The 17,779-nt window shown below is 38.5% G+C and overlaps 1 protein-coding gene across 5 annotated transcripts in view; it reads left to right on the top strand.

Annotated features, from left to right (window-relative positions):
• Positions 1-25: 25 nt before the first annotated feature.
• KAT7 (lysine acetyltransferase 7) overlaps positions 26-17,779 on the top strand; it is a 36,117-nt gene continuing 18,363 nt past the window's right edge. For 2 of the 5 annotated variants that reach the window (XM_008153717.3, XM_054709793.1), the window contains exons 1-7: positions 228-320; positions 2,906-3,053; positions 5,342-5,518; positions 6,525-6,764; positions 11,822-11,904; positions 14,918-15,007; positions 16,427-16,525. In XM_008153717.3, the coding sequence (XP_008151939.1) occupies positions 306-320; positions 2,906-3,053; positions 5,342-5,518; positions 6,525-6,764; positions 11,822-11,904; positions 14,918-15,007; positions 16,427-16,525 (852 nt within the window). In that variant the 5' untranslated portion in view covers positions 228-305. Of the gene's footprint in view, positions 321-2,798; positions 3,054-5,341; positions 5,519-6,524; positions 6,765-11,821; positions 11,905-14,917; positions 15,008-16,426; positions 16,526-17,779 lie in introns of those variants that run through there. The other 3 variants (XM_028128677.2, XM_008153718.2, XM_054709794.1) reach the window with 3 other exon arrangements.

The raw sequence follows: 17,779 nt of genomic DNA, 5'->3' as shown, positions 1-17,779 counted from the left end.
TTTGTACTTTGCGCCCAGTTCCAAAATGGCGCTCGCCAGCCTCACCAGAAACAGCGCAACTCCCAGGACCCCATCGGGCCCACAGCGTCAGATGACGCGAGCCCCAGCCGGAAGTGAAGGAAAAAGCGCTTCAGCCCGCGGCGCCTGCGCAGAAGGCTGTAGACGCTGTGAAGCAGGAGGCACTTGGGATCGTCCGCAGGATTGGGACTGCTACAGAGGCCGCCACGGAGCCCGCCGGAGCTACCGTTCCTCTTGCTGCTGCCGCCGCTGCCCGAATCGGAACCGTCGGGCCGCAGCCGCCGGCAATGCCGCGAAGGAAGGTGAGAGGAACGGGACCGGAGGGATGGCGGGTGTCTAAGGACAAGTCGATTGAGCAACGTGACGCAGTTGGTCACGCTCCACAGACAGCCCCTGGGTTCCAACTTCCCGAACCCCCGAGTCTAGCTCAGCAACCCTCCCTCCAGTCCATATCCTACAGAAAAATGTGGGCCCGACGCTGGCCTCGGCCTGTGCTAGCAACTATTCCCGCCCTCTGCTTGCCTGGCTCGGAGGCGTTCTTCTCGTTAATTGGTCGCTGAAACGTCTAGAAGCATATTGATTGGTTGGTGACACCGCCCATTTGGGCCCAACGGTTACCTCCCCGCGTGCGGGGGAGGTGTCTGAGCCTGGCCCCGCAGCTCTCGGATTGGCTGTAGAGAACGATCCCTCCTCTCTTGATTGGCTGAGGTTGGCAGTCTGTCCCGTGGGGGTGCGGTTTAGCGGGACTACGATTGGGTGGCACGAATCCCCGCCCTCTGGGCTGGTGACGCTGTAAATGGAGAGGCGGGGTTTTGGAGCATCCTTCCTTTCCCGGCGGGGGGCACAACAAAGCAGAGACTGGGTGATAGAGAACCAGCGCCCACTCCCAAGGGATCCCACTCCGACCTGTTGCATCCAAGCCGTAATTTTTCCGAATTAGCTTAGTTGGACAGCGCCTAGAAAATGCATTTCGTAAAATCAGAAACTTTCTAAAATTGCATGGGACTTAGGAGATCACCCCCATCCTTTCTTTTTACAGCTGCCCCAAGCGACTCAATTAGGCAATGGCTGTGCCAGCATTACAATACAAATCTAATTCAACAGTTTTTTTAAAATGTATTTTTATTGATTTCAGAGAGGAAGGGAAAGAGAGAGAAACATCAATAATGAGAAAATCATTGATCGGCTGCTTCCTGCTGGGGATCCAGCCCCAAACCCTACTGGGGATCCATATCTAAACCCCACCTGGAATCCAGCCTTGACCTCCTGATTCATAGGTCTTCACTCAACCGCTGAGCCACACCGCAGGGCATAATTCATCAAATTTTTATTGACTACTCGCTATGTGCTGGTTGCTGGGGATTCAAAAATTAAACATAATCATTAGCTTGAAAAAATCTGATGGGGGGCGGGGCAGGGAAACAGGCATATAAATAACTGTAGAGGGATCTAGTAAATTCTCTACTTAGAAGTATATATACAAAGTTATGGAAGGCAAGTGTGGGAGCAAGTAATTCTGCTCTGGTGTAGGATGGGAGTAGATCAGGGAAAGCCAGAGAGAAGAGGTCAAGCCAGGAAAGGATGGTCAGAGATGATCAGTGATTCCAGCATCTGGGTAACTGGACTAGATGGCCTTTGATCCCCCCTCCCCTCCCATCCTATTGATTTACTGTGATTCTGGGGCATCTGCTCATTTCTGGGCAGATTACCCTTGAACTATTTGGAAAGCTGGGTGGTATCTTGCTCATTTCTGCAGAAATTTTTCTCTTCACAGAAACTTTCAAATAAAATATTTGCATTTTTTTAATGTCTCCTAAAATGACCTACATTGGTAGGTGTTTATGTTAAAGCTCACCAAATGCAGGAATAGTATTGGTGCCTTGGAATAGGTCCACAGTCTCCCCAAATACAAAGAGCTCTTAAACATGTAAGTTTGTTCTTTGTTATTTATTTGGTGGCAAAACCTGTCCTAAACTGTCCTGAGGTTACTTGCAGTTTTTGCATGCTTCTTTAGTGTGATTATTTACATATTATAATGTGTCTGTTTATCTAAAAAATTATGAATTCTAAACACAAGTGGCCCTAACCGTTTTGAATAAAAAATAGGGGACTTGTAGTGTGAAGCTTTGTATTTTTGTATTTTTAGCAAAAGCTCTTCCCTTTCTGGTTTAGTAAAAAATGTACAGTGTTAATGCCCAACTAATAAAAATTATCCTTATGGTAATTATGCCTTTGGAGGCTAATAATTGACAAATAATTATTAATTGAAAAGACAATAAAAACTCTGTTTCTGAATGCCTATAAGTCTTCTTGTGCAAGCTGCCCCCCTTTTTAAGCCCTTTTGATATTCATGTGGAGAAGCTTCAAAGGTAGATAATATAAGAAAGAAGAATTTTACTCTTTTTCTGCTTAAATTCTCTTAGGATCAGAGTTGACCATGATATTTTGAATTAGTGTATGGCTTTAAAAAAAGTGTTAGCTGTTCATGGAGACTTTGAACAAAAACTCCCTAAAGTTAAATGGAGTCAAGCACTAACATTTTTCTCACTGCCTTGGAGTTTATATATAAATGCATGGCTATTATGTCAGACAGACCATTTTGAGTTGGATACTTTTATTTCCAGTTTATGATACTGACCTCCAAATGGACTTGTTTTAGAATTAATCCTAATACAGGAAAAATTAATTCTCTTCATTTATTTAATAAGGATACATTATTTGTAGGTTGTTTATTTAAATGTTCTAAATAAAGGGAGGTTGACTGTTGAATTCTTTCTTAGGTTTGAACTTCGTGTTTTCAGCATCACGGTTCGTTTTATTTCCAGTGTTAATACAAACCCACAGAGTAAATGCTTCTGTGCTAATGTCTGGATCTATGGTGTTACAGAGGAATGCAGGCAGTAGTTCAGATGGAACCGAAGATTCCGATTTTTCTACAGATCTCGAGCACACAGACAGTTCAGAGAGCGATGGCACATCTCGGAGATCTGCCCGAGTCACCCGCTCCTCAGCCCGGCTGAGCCAGAGTTCCCAAGGTAAAAGGCTTCCTTCTCCCTGACCACGCCTCACAACCTGCTGACTGGTCATCACACTGTGTTAATGTGGAAACTGTCCTGTGGCTTGATGTAGATGACGGAATCTGGGGAAATACAGAGCAAATGACAACAGAAGTATCAGGTCTTTAAAAATGGTTCTGTTGGGGGCCTGGGTGGAGGTGGGCAAAGAGGGAAATGGGAGACATCTGTAATAATGTCAACAATAAAAAGAAAATTCAACAACAAAAAAAATAACCAAAATGGTTTGGTTCTGTTGGGGGTGCTGTCTAACTTTTAGATCCAAACGAACTATGTCTGGTATAATGGACGTGTAGCACATGAATGTCTTGAGTCATTTAACCTTTTAAGATTACAGTTTTCCTATCAGTAAAATGGGAATGTTATCATGTCACTTTCTGTTAGAATGGTTTAGACTTAGGGACTTAAAGTAGTCTCTTGACAATTGGCGGGGGCTCAATACTTCTAAAACCATGTTTAATTCCATAATACCGTTGGATACACAATAGATACAGATAGTTGAGTCAATAATCACTTGTAAATACCCCAAAATTTCGTTTTGGTGTAGAGAATAGAGAATCTCTGTTAAAAGTTCCTCCAGTGCAGTTAGCCACCTGGGCTGCTTAGATTTGGAAGGTACCCCTGACCCCTCTTGGCTCTGCTCTGGGATTCTCTGGGGAGGAAAGAAGGTTGCAGTTAATACAGAAAGCTGATGATCAGTAAGTGATACTTTATTAAGGGGGGAAAATGTAATATACTTGGAGCACTTAAATAGTGCTGATTTGGTTACCGCTGTGTGAGCGTGAGAGAAAAACATCAGTTTTTCAAGCAAGAAAGTGGGAATAGTCTCTTAACTGTTCCTAACTTTATTTTTTAATTTAAAATTTCAGCTGAATTATAGCTGTTGTCTCTTGATTTCTCAGTTTTTAAGTTTTATTTCTAGCACAATGGGAATACTGATAAATGGCTACTATAATTCAGGTACTATCCTGTGAACTGGAATTCCATGATGGAAGAATCAGTTTCTGCCCTCAAGGACTGCTCAGTTTAGTGCAAGATATAGATATGTAAAGTGATCATTGCAATGCATTGTGGTAAGGACTCTGAGAGGTTTGCATGGATTACTATGGGAGCCAAGAAATGGAGCAGCCAGATGATGGCAGGACTCCCAGATGGAAATTTTAAAGGATCTAGTTGGAATTTACAAGCTGAAAGATGGGAAAGTGTTATTATAGGCAGAAGGAACATTTAAAGCAAAGGGCATAATGTTCTTAGAAAGTATTAATTGGCCATGACCTGGATACCTAAAAGTTTTAAGTATTCAAAACAGCTAAGAAACACATGAGCTCTGGGTTTCTTTCTGGTGGTTATACTTCATGACCACAGAGTTCTGGGAATACCATTCACAATGTAGTCTATGGAAGGCGGCCTTCCCTAAAGCAAAATGTAGACTGCATTGTAAATGCAGACCCCTGGCGGTGTGCAAACTGATAACCTAATTGTGTGCTAATTTACACAAAAGTTTGAGATTTTCAATTTTCTCCTTGTTTAAAATATGCTTTAATTTCAGGTGTGAATTTCTTTCATTCCTTTTTTAAGTGTCATCAGTTTGGAAACGTAGGAAGACTGTTGGGTGCTTCAGAATAGGTTTTGCCATCCAAAACAATTTTAAAAGCTGTATTGTCGCATTACCCTTTATGAATCTATTATTTCTCTTCAGGTTTCAGAAAGGGTAATTAGGAAGAAAAAAAGAGACCCCTAAGGAAAGGAAATATTTGTATATTGTTAATACCTTTAGTAATAGAATATCTGTTACGGTGGGTTAGAGTAAGGAAAGAAAGAGAGGATGCAACTATTATTTATAAAGCACAACTATTATTTATAACGTCATACCAAGTATCACGTTAAGTCCTTTACATAAGTTATCTCACTTATTCCTCAAAACAAACATGAAGAATGTGCTGCTAGTATTTTCCTTTTTAAAGATAAGGAAACAGGCTAGGGGAGATTAACAGCTAGTTGGTATGGTAGAGTGGAATTGAATCATGTTTAGCCGTGATTCCAGAACCTAAACTATTAATTCTACACAGTATTTCATCTCTATGCCTGATTGAGGCTCTTTTGCTTATGTTTTATTTAATAAAAATAGATATTTTAAACATTAGTTGGATTTTGTGAAATATGAAGAGGAGGGCCCACATGCTAATGAATCATATGGATGGGAAATAGACTTCCTTGTTTTTTCTTTAAGTATTACATTATCTTTTCAGATTCCAGCCCTGTTCGAAATTTGCAGTCTTTTGGCGCTGAGGAGCCTGTTTATTCTACCAGGAGAGTGACCCGTAGTCAGCAGCAGCCTACCCCAGTGACTCCGAAAAAATACCCACTTCGGCAGACTCGTTCGTCTGGCTCAGAAACTGAGCAAGTGGTTGACTTTTCAGATAGAGGTGAGTGGGTATGGCATGACTTGGACCCATTCCAGAGAGGGTGTGGTCAATTTCTTCATAAGGAAGGCTTGGAGCCACTGCAGATGCCTAATACTCGCAAAATTTCAGCTACGTCAATGCTGTTTGCCTGATTCCTTTCTTATATCTTGCTGAGGACAGTTTGGTACTAGAATATTCTTGCGGTCCAGAGTAGCCGGATCTATGGAACACTAGGTGGCCACTCACCCACAGTAATAATTGGCTAGAGCTGAATGGTAGTTGTCCCTTGAGAGGGACAGTCATCTTTCTCTTTGGCCTTGCTCAGCCCCTGTAGGCATTTGGTTTGCAAGCCTTGATTTAACATTTTCCTTTTTTTACTTTATTGATTTTAGAGAGGGAGGATGGGAGAGAGATACATTGATCAGTTTCCTCCTGCCCATACAGGGACTGAACTCGCAACACAGACATGTGCCCTGATCAGGAATGGAACCTGTGACCTTTTGGTGCACTGGACGACGCACCAACCAACTGAGCCATATTGGCCGGGGCTGCAACTCCTAATTTATAGTTTGGAATTGGAATTGTTAGATTACCAACAGCTAACCCAAGAGTCAAGTCTATTCACACTTTCACACCAAGTCTGTTCAGTGTCATCCAGAAAGACAAAACATTTTCATTGGTCTTCCATCCTGTGTATCTCCTAGAAATAGAGTGGGATGGTAATGCTTTTAAAATAATTATTTTCCATCCAGTTTTGATTAGCCATGATTGAGGGCTTAGGAGAAACACAGGTAACTAAAATGTATTAGGGAAACCCCAAATTTAAATTTTAGTCAGAATTTAAAGTTGCACAAAAGGAACAATGTTCATTTTTTTGTTTGTTTTTCATTTAGCTTTTGTAGCAGATAAACAGCTAAAAGTTACTGGTCAAATCATAGAAGATCTGGGAAGACCATAAACTCTTTGAATAGTAAACCTCTAACTAAATGAACCTTTCCACAAGTTCTACCAATTGCTTTTATTTTAGAAACTAAAAATACAGCTGATCATGATGAGTCTCCACCTCGAACTCCAACTGGAAACGCACCTTCTTCTGAGTCTGACATAGATATCTCCAGCCCCAATGTGTCTCATGATGAGAGCATTGCCAAGGACATGTCCCTGAAAGACTCAGGCAGCGATCTCTCTCATCGCCCCAAGCGCCGTCGCTTCCATGAAAGCTATAACTTTAATATGAAGTGTCCTACACCAGGCTGTAACTCTCTAGGTAAGTGTGCCCCAACTTTATGACACCCTGTATTCTGTGGTTCTCTCTCTCTCCAGAATTAGAATCACCCAGAAATGTTTAGTGTTCCGTTGTGATCTAGCTTCTTAGGCTCTTCAGTGACCACTTGCTCAGAGTAACAATGAATTGCCCACTTGAATAAAAGCATTTCTGCTTCGTCACCTATTGTCCATAATAATAGATCTGGAAATTAACTGTGATGCACTATTCAGTTTAAATTGAGAGCTTTTCCCATTGAAAAAGTCTCTCCTTTTTCTAGCAAAAATGAAACAGAAGAGCAATTATTTCCCAATATCATTGTATGGTACATGGTATAAGCTTAATGAGGATTAATAGAGTATAAGCTAGTGCAGAATAGTGGTGATATGGCCATAGCTGTTAAATGAGGAAAACAGATTACTTATCAAGAGGCAATTAAACTAAAAGACTACAGATGAAACTCTGGACTTTTGTGACTTCAGTGGTTTTTGGTCCTGTGGCTTTGTGTATTTAGTAAATATAAACTAGATAAATATTTCTTCTCATATAATGATAATTTTATTATTTTCTTATGACAGACTTTGAATCCTTACTGAGGGATTCTTGTCATGGCTTAAACCTTATTTGTACTCTAGGTGAGCTTAGGTGCAAATGTTAGACTTAAGCTTTTGTCTAGAATTGGAAGGTGCTGATTGGGAGATAAGGGGCCTTTCATTACTCAGATTTAGTCTTTGAATGTGGCTACCAGGTTCAGAAAAAAAGATAGAACAGAGTAAGTCGCTGCTATGCAGGCTACCAGTACATTTTTCTAGTATTATATTTATTTGGATATTTTCCTGGTCTTAGCAGTTTCTCAAAAAAAAATTTAACCATAAAAATGCATAAAATAGAGCAAAAGTTCCTCTGAATGCTGTAATAGTTATCATTCAAGATAATTGTTTCAGGCCTAAATCAATTTCCTTGGGATAAATAATGAAAAACAGAATAGGTGTCATCATATAAACCCCCAGTACAAGCAAGAGATAGCTAATGTACTTTAAGAGGGTAAGGGAATCTGCTAGTCACTATCCATGCATCCCTAAATTGTACTTTTATTTTATATATACTAGTAGTGGCCCGGTGCACGGATTCGTGCACATTGAAAGGAAATTAATTAGAAGAGAAGAGAGCTTTATATGTATCGAGCATGTGCGAGTCAATGTTTATTTTTAAATTGCCAGTGTGTGTCATATGTACGAGCAGTTTGTGGGCGATTGGCATCAGTGAGAGCTTTATATGTATCGTGCATGTGCAAGTCAACATTTATTTTTCAATTGCCAGTGCGCAGATGGTCGGTCACTTAGCCTTTTATATATATATAGACTAATGGCCCGATGCACGAAATTCGTGCACATTAAAAGGGGATTAATTAGAGGAAATATTTTAATACTGCTATTTGCCCTTTTTCTATAATAGAAGTGTCAGATGAAAGAAAATTAGTAAAATGTATATGAAAATCTTCCTCCTGTCTGAGTCTGGGGTGCGCCGCGGGACCCAGAGTCAAGTCCCTGCCCACCTGCGGCGCCTCAAAATCGCTTAAGACCTAGACCAGTCATGGCGAACCTATGACACGCGTATCAGCACTGACACGCGTAGCCATTTCTGATGACACGCGGATGCTGAGGCGGCCGCATGCCGAGGATGAAACATTTGCGAAATAATGTTTTTTCCTCTAAGTGACACACTACCTGAGTTATGCTCAGTTTTTTGGCGAAGTTTGACACACCAAGCTCAGAAGGTTGCCCATCACTGACCTAGACCCAGCCAGCCCCACCCACATTGGACGAGATCCAGACCCAGCCGGCCCCACCGGGCGGGGGGCGCAGCCTCAGGTCCCCTGCCTTGGCCCAGCGTCACGCAGCCTCAGGTTCCTGCTGATTGCTCATTAAGGCTCGTTACGGGAACTCGGCCTCTGCTGTGGGTGCAGCCATCTTGTGTTATGGAAACCCCACCTCCACTGTGGGCGCAGCCATCTTGTGGTACAGAAACCTCGCATCCGCTGTGGGTGCCTCCATCTTTGTGATGGCGTGATGGTCATTTTGCATATTCCCTCTTTATTAGGTAGGATGTTTAACAAATCATTCAATATTGACAAATATTATTGAATATTTGCCATGTGTCAGATACTTTTTAAAGTTCTGGTGATGTCTGGCGGGTGTGCCTCAGTGGTTGACCATGAATGGGGGTCACAGTTCAATTCTGGGTCAAGGCACATGCCTGGGTTGTGGTCTCAATCCCCGATAGGGGGCGTGCAGAAGGTAGCTGATTGGTGATTCTCTCATCATTGATGTTTCTATCTCTCTCTCTCTCCCTTTCCCTACCTATCTGAAATCAATAGAAACATATTTAAAAATAAATAAAGTTCTGGTGATATAGTTGTGACTGTGTCTAAATCCCAATCCTCTTGGAGGTAGCTAACTGGGAAAGGCAAACCAGATAGCTATTATGTATTCATCAACTAGAGGTACGTGCTATGGAGGAAAATAAGTATGGCGTGCAAAGAGGGTAGAATATTGTTTGTGCATGTGCACACACAGTAGATTAGGGAAAGCCACTTTGATACCTTGACATTTGAGGAGAAACCTGAAAAAAGTGAGGAAGAGCCATGTGAGTATCAGGGGAATAAGTGATAAGCTTAGAGGGAACAGTAGTGCATCAGGTCTGGGGCAGGAGAATGCTTAAGCAATTTGAGTTGCACTTCAGTGACCAGAATGGAGAAGAGCAGATGACTTCAGAGTAGGGGTCTAATTGTGTGTTAGTTATGCCCAGGACTTAGCCCCCTTAATGAGGTAGACCAGAGGGTAAATATAAATTTGCTGGGTCAGAGGGAAGTTTATTTTGACTTTTGGTTTTATTTTACTGGCAGAGTTTGAAATGTATGAACCTGAGCTTCCAAAATTATTCTTGATCCTATTCTACTCTTTATCATAGGCAAAGCAATGGCATTAACTTAAAAATTTTTTTGGTATGAAAGTATTATGTGCCTGTGAAAAGTTAAAACCCTGTAAGAAGGCTTGAAGTACATAAGTAAAAATTCTTCCTTCATATGCCCCAGATATAAAGCTACTGTTGGTAATTTTTATGAGTGCTTCTAGTTAGTTTCTACACATATATAATATAAGCACACATATATGTACACATATTTCTTTTGTGTTGGTTTTCATAAAAAGGAAAATATACAATGGTTGGTTTGACATCTTGGGTATTTTGCATTATTAGCACTTAGAGGATACAGAACATTCCATTGTATTGATAGTTCATAAGTTGTTTAAATTGTCCTATGTTGATTGACATTTAGATTATTTCTCATTTTTACCTATTTTGATTAGTACTGTAATGGATAGCCTTGTATGTGTGTATTTGATGTCTTTATAAAATCTGTTGGATAAATTCATAGCAATGAAATTGCTAGGTCAATAGATCAGCTGCTGTCCTTTTTAAATTTTTAATATAGACATATTAAATTAGTTTTAGTTTACATATAAAGTAAAACATGAATAATTTACTCAGAAGTTATAAATGCATAATATCTAAAAAGGCTTGCGGTAGCAATGATACTTTACATTTTATATACTGTGTTTGACCACTGGGGGTAGTTTTTGTGCCCAAGATAAAATGTATGGATTCCTAAAAATTATCTATATATGTAAAAGGCTAAGTGACCATCTGACCCACCATCTGACGAACCGGTACAAATGATGCGCACTGGCAATTTAAAAATAAATGTTGACTCGCACATGTGCGATACATATAAAGCTCTCACTGGCGCCAATCACACACGTGTTTTGATCTGTCATTTTCTATCTGTCATTGTCGATCGTGAATTTGGTTGACACTTCTATTATAGAGAAAGGGCGAATAGCGATATTAAAATATTTCTTCTAATTACTTTCCTTTCAATGTGCACGAATCCATGTACCGGGCCACTAGTATTTTACAGTTTCAGAGAAATGGCAGTCTGTATATCATATATTCCCATCTCCCTGAGAAATTTAAAGCTTATTCTATAAATTATGAAGTATAATTTTTTTATTTCTTTTTTTCCCATGAAGTATAATTATTTTAGATCCCAGTGTCTCATTTACTCAAAATTAAATGGTCTTTTTTTTTTTTTTTTTATGAAAGAAAGGTAAAGATATCTGTAGACTAGTGATTTAACTTAGCCAATTTATCTTTTTATGCCACTTGAATTATCTCACCATCCCTTTCAGTCGTAGGTGTTTTATGAACCTTTTGGTTGAGGAGATGTTTAAAAAGAAAATAATTTTCAATTCCCTGTATGTTTTCACCACATGAAAAATAGAAAAATGAGGAGATGCCCCTTTAGGTAAAATGAGCCTTTTTGTATTGTTATTCCTAACATTTTCTCCTCATAAGAGGGCCTTGTGCAAACTGCCTGTTTAAAAGTTTGATTATGGAAGAAGCCTAAATCTTTAAATGAAACCAGCCCCACCACCCAAATAAGGAATATATTTCATTTGGTCCAAAACTATCCAATATATTTACTATGATAGAAAAGGCCATTTCCTTCTTCATTTTTATGTTTCTGCTGATTATTGAAAGAAGTTCAACAGGTAGGATAAAATTGCATAATATGAAGTATACTTGTTACCTTATGACTTGGTCAGTTTAGCATAGGAAAATTAAATTCTGTCAAAAGAGAATATTCCTGCTTGTGATTTTGTGCCTTTATGATAAGTGTGTGGCTTTATGACATTTTGGAATTTGAGAAATACATCACCTGAACAGAAGAAATTATAATTTATATTGAACATAAACAAGTATCTTCAAATATTGCCACATTCAACCTGTGGAAGGAAAGAATTTATTGTGGGTGCAACTCATGGTCCTTGGGAGCACTTCCCTTTTTTGAATTCAGTCTGTCTGATTCAATCTGTTTGACCAGACATATATTAGATAAAAATCATACAGCAAAAAAACAGGTTTGTTATGGAGAAAAACAGCACTTTCTAAGCTTTAAATATTCTATCCTGAAATTAAGTTTTCCCCTCCTTTAACAGGACATCTTACAGGAAAACATGAGAGACATTTCTCCATCTCAGGATGCCCGCTCTATCACAACCTCTCAGCTGACGAGTGCAAGGTAATGATGTTCTCATTTACTAAGCGTGTACTTATCAAGAGCTTACCGTTTGCCAGGCACTTTGCTAAATAGTGGAGATCCAGTGTGGACAGGGGGCAAGGTCTTCCCTCTTAAATTCTAGTGGAGGAAATATCATATAAAACAACTGTGTTTTTAAAAACAATAGTTAATTAAATAGACAGATAAAAGAATTAATTATAGTATGTAATGAATGCTTTGAAAGAAATTAACAAGAAGATTATCTATGGAATATTTGGAACATCACCCTCTAATACATTATTTTTCATTGAAAGTTACAAAGACTTCTAGGGACCTTTTTCATTAAGTACAGATTTGCATAAATATATGGTCTCAATATTTATGCATTAGGTTCTCATCTTGTAAATCTATGAAGACATTTTGCTTTTAAAAAGGTTTTCATAATTTTTTTCTATTTCTGTGGAATAGTCTTCCTTTTTGTTACTCTCAATCACATCTACTCTTGGCTAATTCTTGTTTTAAATTCTTGAAAAATGTAGTCTTAATAACCTTTGGGATTTTAGCATAATGAATTTAGAAGTAGAACCTAAGATCCTATTTTATATGTTTCTGTGTGGGTTGCTGCTACCAAGGATGAAGCCAGGAAACTAACTATGGGAAGCAAGAGTTGAGAATATTGTTAATTAAATGGTTTGCTTGGATACTATTTGGACAGGTTATCCAAGCTGGTTAAGCCAGAGTATTGATTTGTGGTTGTTATTTTGTTAATAAGTTCAGGATCACAGGTTTATTCCTGTCTGAGGCAGTTTCATCCTGAGAAAATTAGATTCCCCAGCTAACATTACTTCTCCCCGATTCAGGAATTTTTTCTCTCATTTACAAGTTGACCACAGGATGGAAGGTTTCTTTATGTGTTCATTCTTTCAGCAACGTGGTATACTGCCAAGGCTTACATGGATTTTAAAGTTGAGGACACTTGTTTTTTCATTCCAATTCTCTTGTATAGCCAAGGCAGTTTCTTCTGCTCTATGTAAGAGTAAGTGGTAGGTCTTCCCATTATCTTCCCATTAGTCTGAGACCAGGTCAAAACAGGAGCAACTCTACCAACATCTAGATCAAAGCTGACAAGGCATTATGTCCTTCTTTCTCTGAAAATAGCTGTGATCTCTGTTTTTTGAGACTTGTCTCTACCTCTTGTTTCTAAACAGAACGATCTGAAACTGTCAATGGCTTTACGTAAAAGTCTTCCTAAGCTATAACTTAAGATTGTTGGCCTGTAGCAATATCAGCATGTTACCTTAGCAATTTATTTTAAAAAAAATAAAAATTTCAGTTGTGGAATAAAATTCTGAAGAAAGAAAAGCATTACTTGAATTTTTCCTCTTTCAAGGGGAATCAGGCTCAGCATAATCCATCTTTACCACTGGAACATGTGCTTGGAGGATCAGGAGAATTTCTGAAAGATACATATATTTTTATTATATTTAGAACCTCAAATGGAAAGATTAGACTTAATTCTTCACACTTATTAAAAGCTCTAACATTTTTAAAATACTTGCATGTACATGATTACTCTAAGTTTCCTGGTAAATGATTGCTCTCAGTGATATGACCATTTTTATTCAGTCCTAGATTTCTGTGACTGCATGTGCCCAACACTGTTGTTGGTATCTAAGGATTCTGTGAAGGAGATAAAAAGCTACTGCATTCAAGGAGTTTACATTCTCATGGTGGGAGGCCAAATCAACATATAAATTACTAAGTAAATAAGAATTTAATAAAGTGATAAATGTGAGAAACAAAAAGACTAAAGACACAAAGTGACTGCTTTGGGGGTGATGAAGGGGTGTGGCACTGCTTTTGCTTGGGTCGTTAGGAAACCCTTTTTGAGGTGTTGGCATTTGATCTGTGTCATGGGTGACGACAAAGAGGCAGTTGTGTCAAGATTTAGGATAAGAGATCTTAAGTAGAGGGATGAGCAAGCACAAAGGTTGTGAGGTGGAGACAAACTTGGGTTTTGAGGGACCAAAAGTTGGCCACTGTGACTGGAGCATGATGGGAAATGAGGAAGCCGGATCCAGATCAAAAGGACCTGTAGGTCTTGGCACAAGGAGTACATTTGTATTCTTATGGCGGTGGGATGCACCTGGAAGGCTTTACCCAAGGTGTGATGTAATTTCATAAACCCTTTCAAGAATCACAGCTTGCTAGTGTGTGGAGAGTGGACTGGAGGGGGCAAGAGTTGACTCAGGGTAGACTAGTTGGAAGGCTGCTCCAAAGTTCAGGCAGTAGGTGGTGGTCTGGAGTATTGTTCTATCAGTGAAGATAGTAAAAATTGGTTGGTTTCTGGATGTATTTTGGAGGGGGGCAGCCTAATAGGCTTGCTGATGGATTCGATGTGTGTGAGAGAAAAAGAATCAAGAATGACATTAAAGTTTTTGACCTGATCATTTGTTTAGAAAGTATTGCTCTGTATTGCTGTAGGGAAGATTTGGGTGGAGCAGATCTGTGGGAGAATGTCAGTCTTCTGTTTTGACCATGCTGAGTTTGACTGTTGAAATTGAATAGGTAGTTGTATATTGAGTCCTCACATACCAGAAGACGAAGCTGAAACTGTTGGAAAGATGATGTGATTTGTCTAAGATAACATAACTACATAGTTAAGTTTCCTTATAGACTTGACCCCAGTATCTAACATTTTTCTTTGTACTTCTTCATTCTGTTTCTTGCACTGTTTCTTTTTCATTGTACAGTGGAAAGAGTCCAGGCTCAGAGTCCTCAATTAAACTTTAAATTCTTAGCTTTATCATGATTTAGTTGTAATTGTTTCACTTCTGATTCTCAGTTAATGGCTGAGATAATGGAATGGAAGCTTGCCTTATCTATATCTTACAGATTTTGTGCTAATAAATGTGAAGACCCTTTGAAAGTAAAAGTACCACATAAATTCAGGGGATTTGTTCTTGTATTGTTTGCGTTAAGTAAACATAGTTGTAGAAGCAGGTGGATTTATTGACGTTGTTGATGGTTGCAGGTGAGAGCACAGAGCCGGGATAAGCAGATAGAAGAAAGGATGCTGTCCCACAGGCAAGATGACAACAACAGGCATGCAACCAGGCATCAGGTATGGGCCTTGTTAAAGCTCTGGCCATTCCCAGTTTGAGAGCCAAGTTTTGGATATCCTCTGCCCATGACTGTCTTTAGGTATTCCATGCCTCTTGTTTCCTATGGTGTTATGTCTAAATAACTGGTCTTCAGTCAAACTCGGAATCATATTTGTTTTTCAAATAGTAAATTTTCATGAAACCAACACTGCTACATCATAAATGAAGGAAGCATGCAATTTATAATAATAACAACAACAACAACAACAACAACAGATAATCCTGGTTATTTGAAAGATTATACCTGCTGCTCTATTTCCTCATTTTGCATCTACTTTTTAACCGATTGTAATTTACCTTCAAACGCTTCTATTCTGCTAGAATGTTTCCCAGACTTTTCCTCAGCATTTGACATTTGTTGCTGATGTCGTTTTTCTTCTAATTCTCTCTTCCCTTGGATCCCAAGATGCTGCTTTACCCTAATCCTTCTGCTTTTCTGAACATTCATACCCACTGGTTACACTTAATTCCTTGTTTCTCCCTGAATGCCTTTGGTCTTTACTCTTGCTGGTTTTCTAGCCCAAACTCTATATTCCTATACCAAGAAGAAATTGTATTTACCCTTCAAGGCCTTGTACAACTCTCAGCTATTATAGAAATTCTTCCCAAAACTTCTACCCTTAATGCATTTCTTCTTCATGCATTCCCACTGTAATGTTCTCAGAATGTTGTTTGGCCTTGTCACATACTGTATATACTTAGCTCATCGTGTGATATCTGTTTTTGAGGTTAGGTTATAGGTGGATAGCAGAGGAAGCATGGCGATGAGGGAGAAGAAGTTTGGCTTTGGAGCCAAACAGATCTGGATTTGAATACTGTGATTCTTTTACTCTAGCAGTGCGGTCTTGGACAGGTCAGCTAACTTCCCTAAACTTAATTTTCTTGTTAATAAAAAGGAGTGACTAATACCTACCTGGCAGGGCAGTCAGCTAAATCATACATCTAACGTACCTATCCTCAGTGCTTGGGGAATAAGCACTCTATAAATGGTAGCTACATTTCTCTTTGTAGTCTATCTTTGGTTCTGTTCTTACTCAGTTTTAAATTTTTATGTCTGTACTTGGAAAGCAGTAAGCTGTCAATAAATGCTTATTGAATTGAAATGATCTTTATTTTATTCCTTTTGCTTGGGTGGAGACTTCCATCCTTCATTTATGTTCTGTTTGGGTTAATATCAAAATTAAGTACATTCCTGCATGCATATTAACTGACAGGGCACTCGATTTGGAATTTTAAAATTGCCAATGCTTTAACATGGTGGTTGTAACACATCTGACATTCCTGCGCCGCCTCCCATTTTGTTGTCACTTTCATTTTGAAACTAATTACACAATGAGTTTTCTACCTAGCTGGCCACTTTTCTCCTTTTTTCCTATTAGGCACCATCAGACAGGCAGCTGCGATATAAGGAAAAGGTTGCTGAACTCAGGAAGAAAAGAAATTCGGGGCTGAGCAAAGAACAGAAGGAGAAATATTTGGTGAGAAAAAGTTAACTAATTAGCATGAACTTCTTTTGGTTTCTAAGCTTCTGTTTTTCAGATTTGTTGTTTGGTATTCTCTGTAAGTAGAAGGACTATTCTCTGGCAGTTAGAGTTACTATAATCCCCCAAAACTGGCTGTTATGAGTGGAAACCTGAGGTCTTTCAAAAACAAAATACTGTTAGAATTTAGATGAAAAAAAAGTTCAGTCCTCTAGTTGTTTGTAAACTTTACTTTAGCTTTAAAGGGTTAAATTTACCCTCTCAAATGCCATGATAATGGAGATGTCTGTTTAAGGGAAAATACTCAAGATAAGCTATAGTCAGTCCACTTACTTTAATGGAAAAATAAAATTCCTACATAATAAAAGGTATTAATTTGGTGATATAATCTATAAATCTTTTTGTAGTATTTTAACTTTTTTTTTCTAGTTTTAAAAGTAATGTACATTTGTAATAGAAAATATAGAACAATTAAGAAAAGTATACAGAAATAAACATTAATCCTACTACCTAAAAAATATCCAGAGTTAGCATTTTGGGATGTAGCCTGACTTTTTACATAATGCCTTATTTATAAAATTTGGTTATTACTGTAAGTACAGCTTTGAATTCTGTTTTTATTTTAATATCTTGAACTAATTTCCTCATTTTTTGTTAAAAATTCTTCCAGAAACTTTTGTATACTCTGGCTGGGTAGCTTAGTTAGTTAGAGGTCAGTTGTCCGGATGAATACATCAAGATTGCAGGTTTGATCTCCTGTCAGGGCACATACAAGAATCAACTAATGAATGCATAATAAGTTGAACAACAAATTGATGTGTCTGTCTCTCTCTCCCTTCCTCTCTCCAAAATCAATCAATCAATAAAAAAATTTAAAAACATTTTGCATAACTTTATTTTTTAAGTAAAGACTTACTTTATTAATATTTATTCTAAATAATAAACCTATTAACAAATGTTTAACTGTTGAAAATACCAAAAAAAAGAGAAGAAAAATTACAATAAAAATTACCCTCCAAAATATAAATCACTGTTAATATCTTGGCATGTGATCGCTCAGTCTTTCTTTGATGGGTTGTTGTTGTTTTTTTAAATTTCATGGAGGTGGAATGTTTGCTTATTTAGTCCTTAGAGTAGATTATTAAAAGTGTGGTTTGTGATTACATAGGCAGTCAGCATGGCTTCATTAAGACAAAAATATGCCAAACTGTATTTACTTTTTTGGTAGTCATCACTGTCTTGAAAATGACC

This window comes from Eptesicus fuscus, chromosome 20 (genome assembly GCF_027574615.1).
Source record: "Eptesicus fuscus isolate TK198812 chromosome 20, DD_ASM_mEF_20220401, whole genome shotgun sequence".
Classification (NCBI taxonomy): Eukaryota; Metazoa; Chordata; class Mammalia; order Chiroptera; family Vespertilionidae; genus Eptesicus; species Eptesicus fuscus.
Note: the sequence above shows the minus strand (reverse complement) of the source record. Positions and strands in the feature narration are given on the sequence as shown.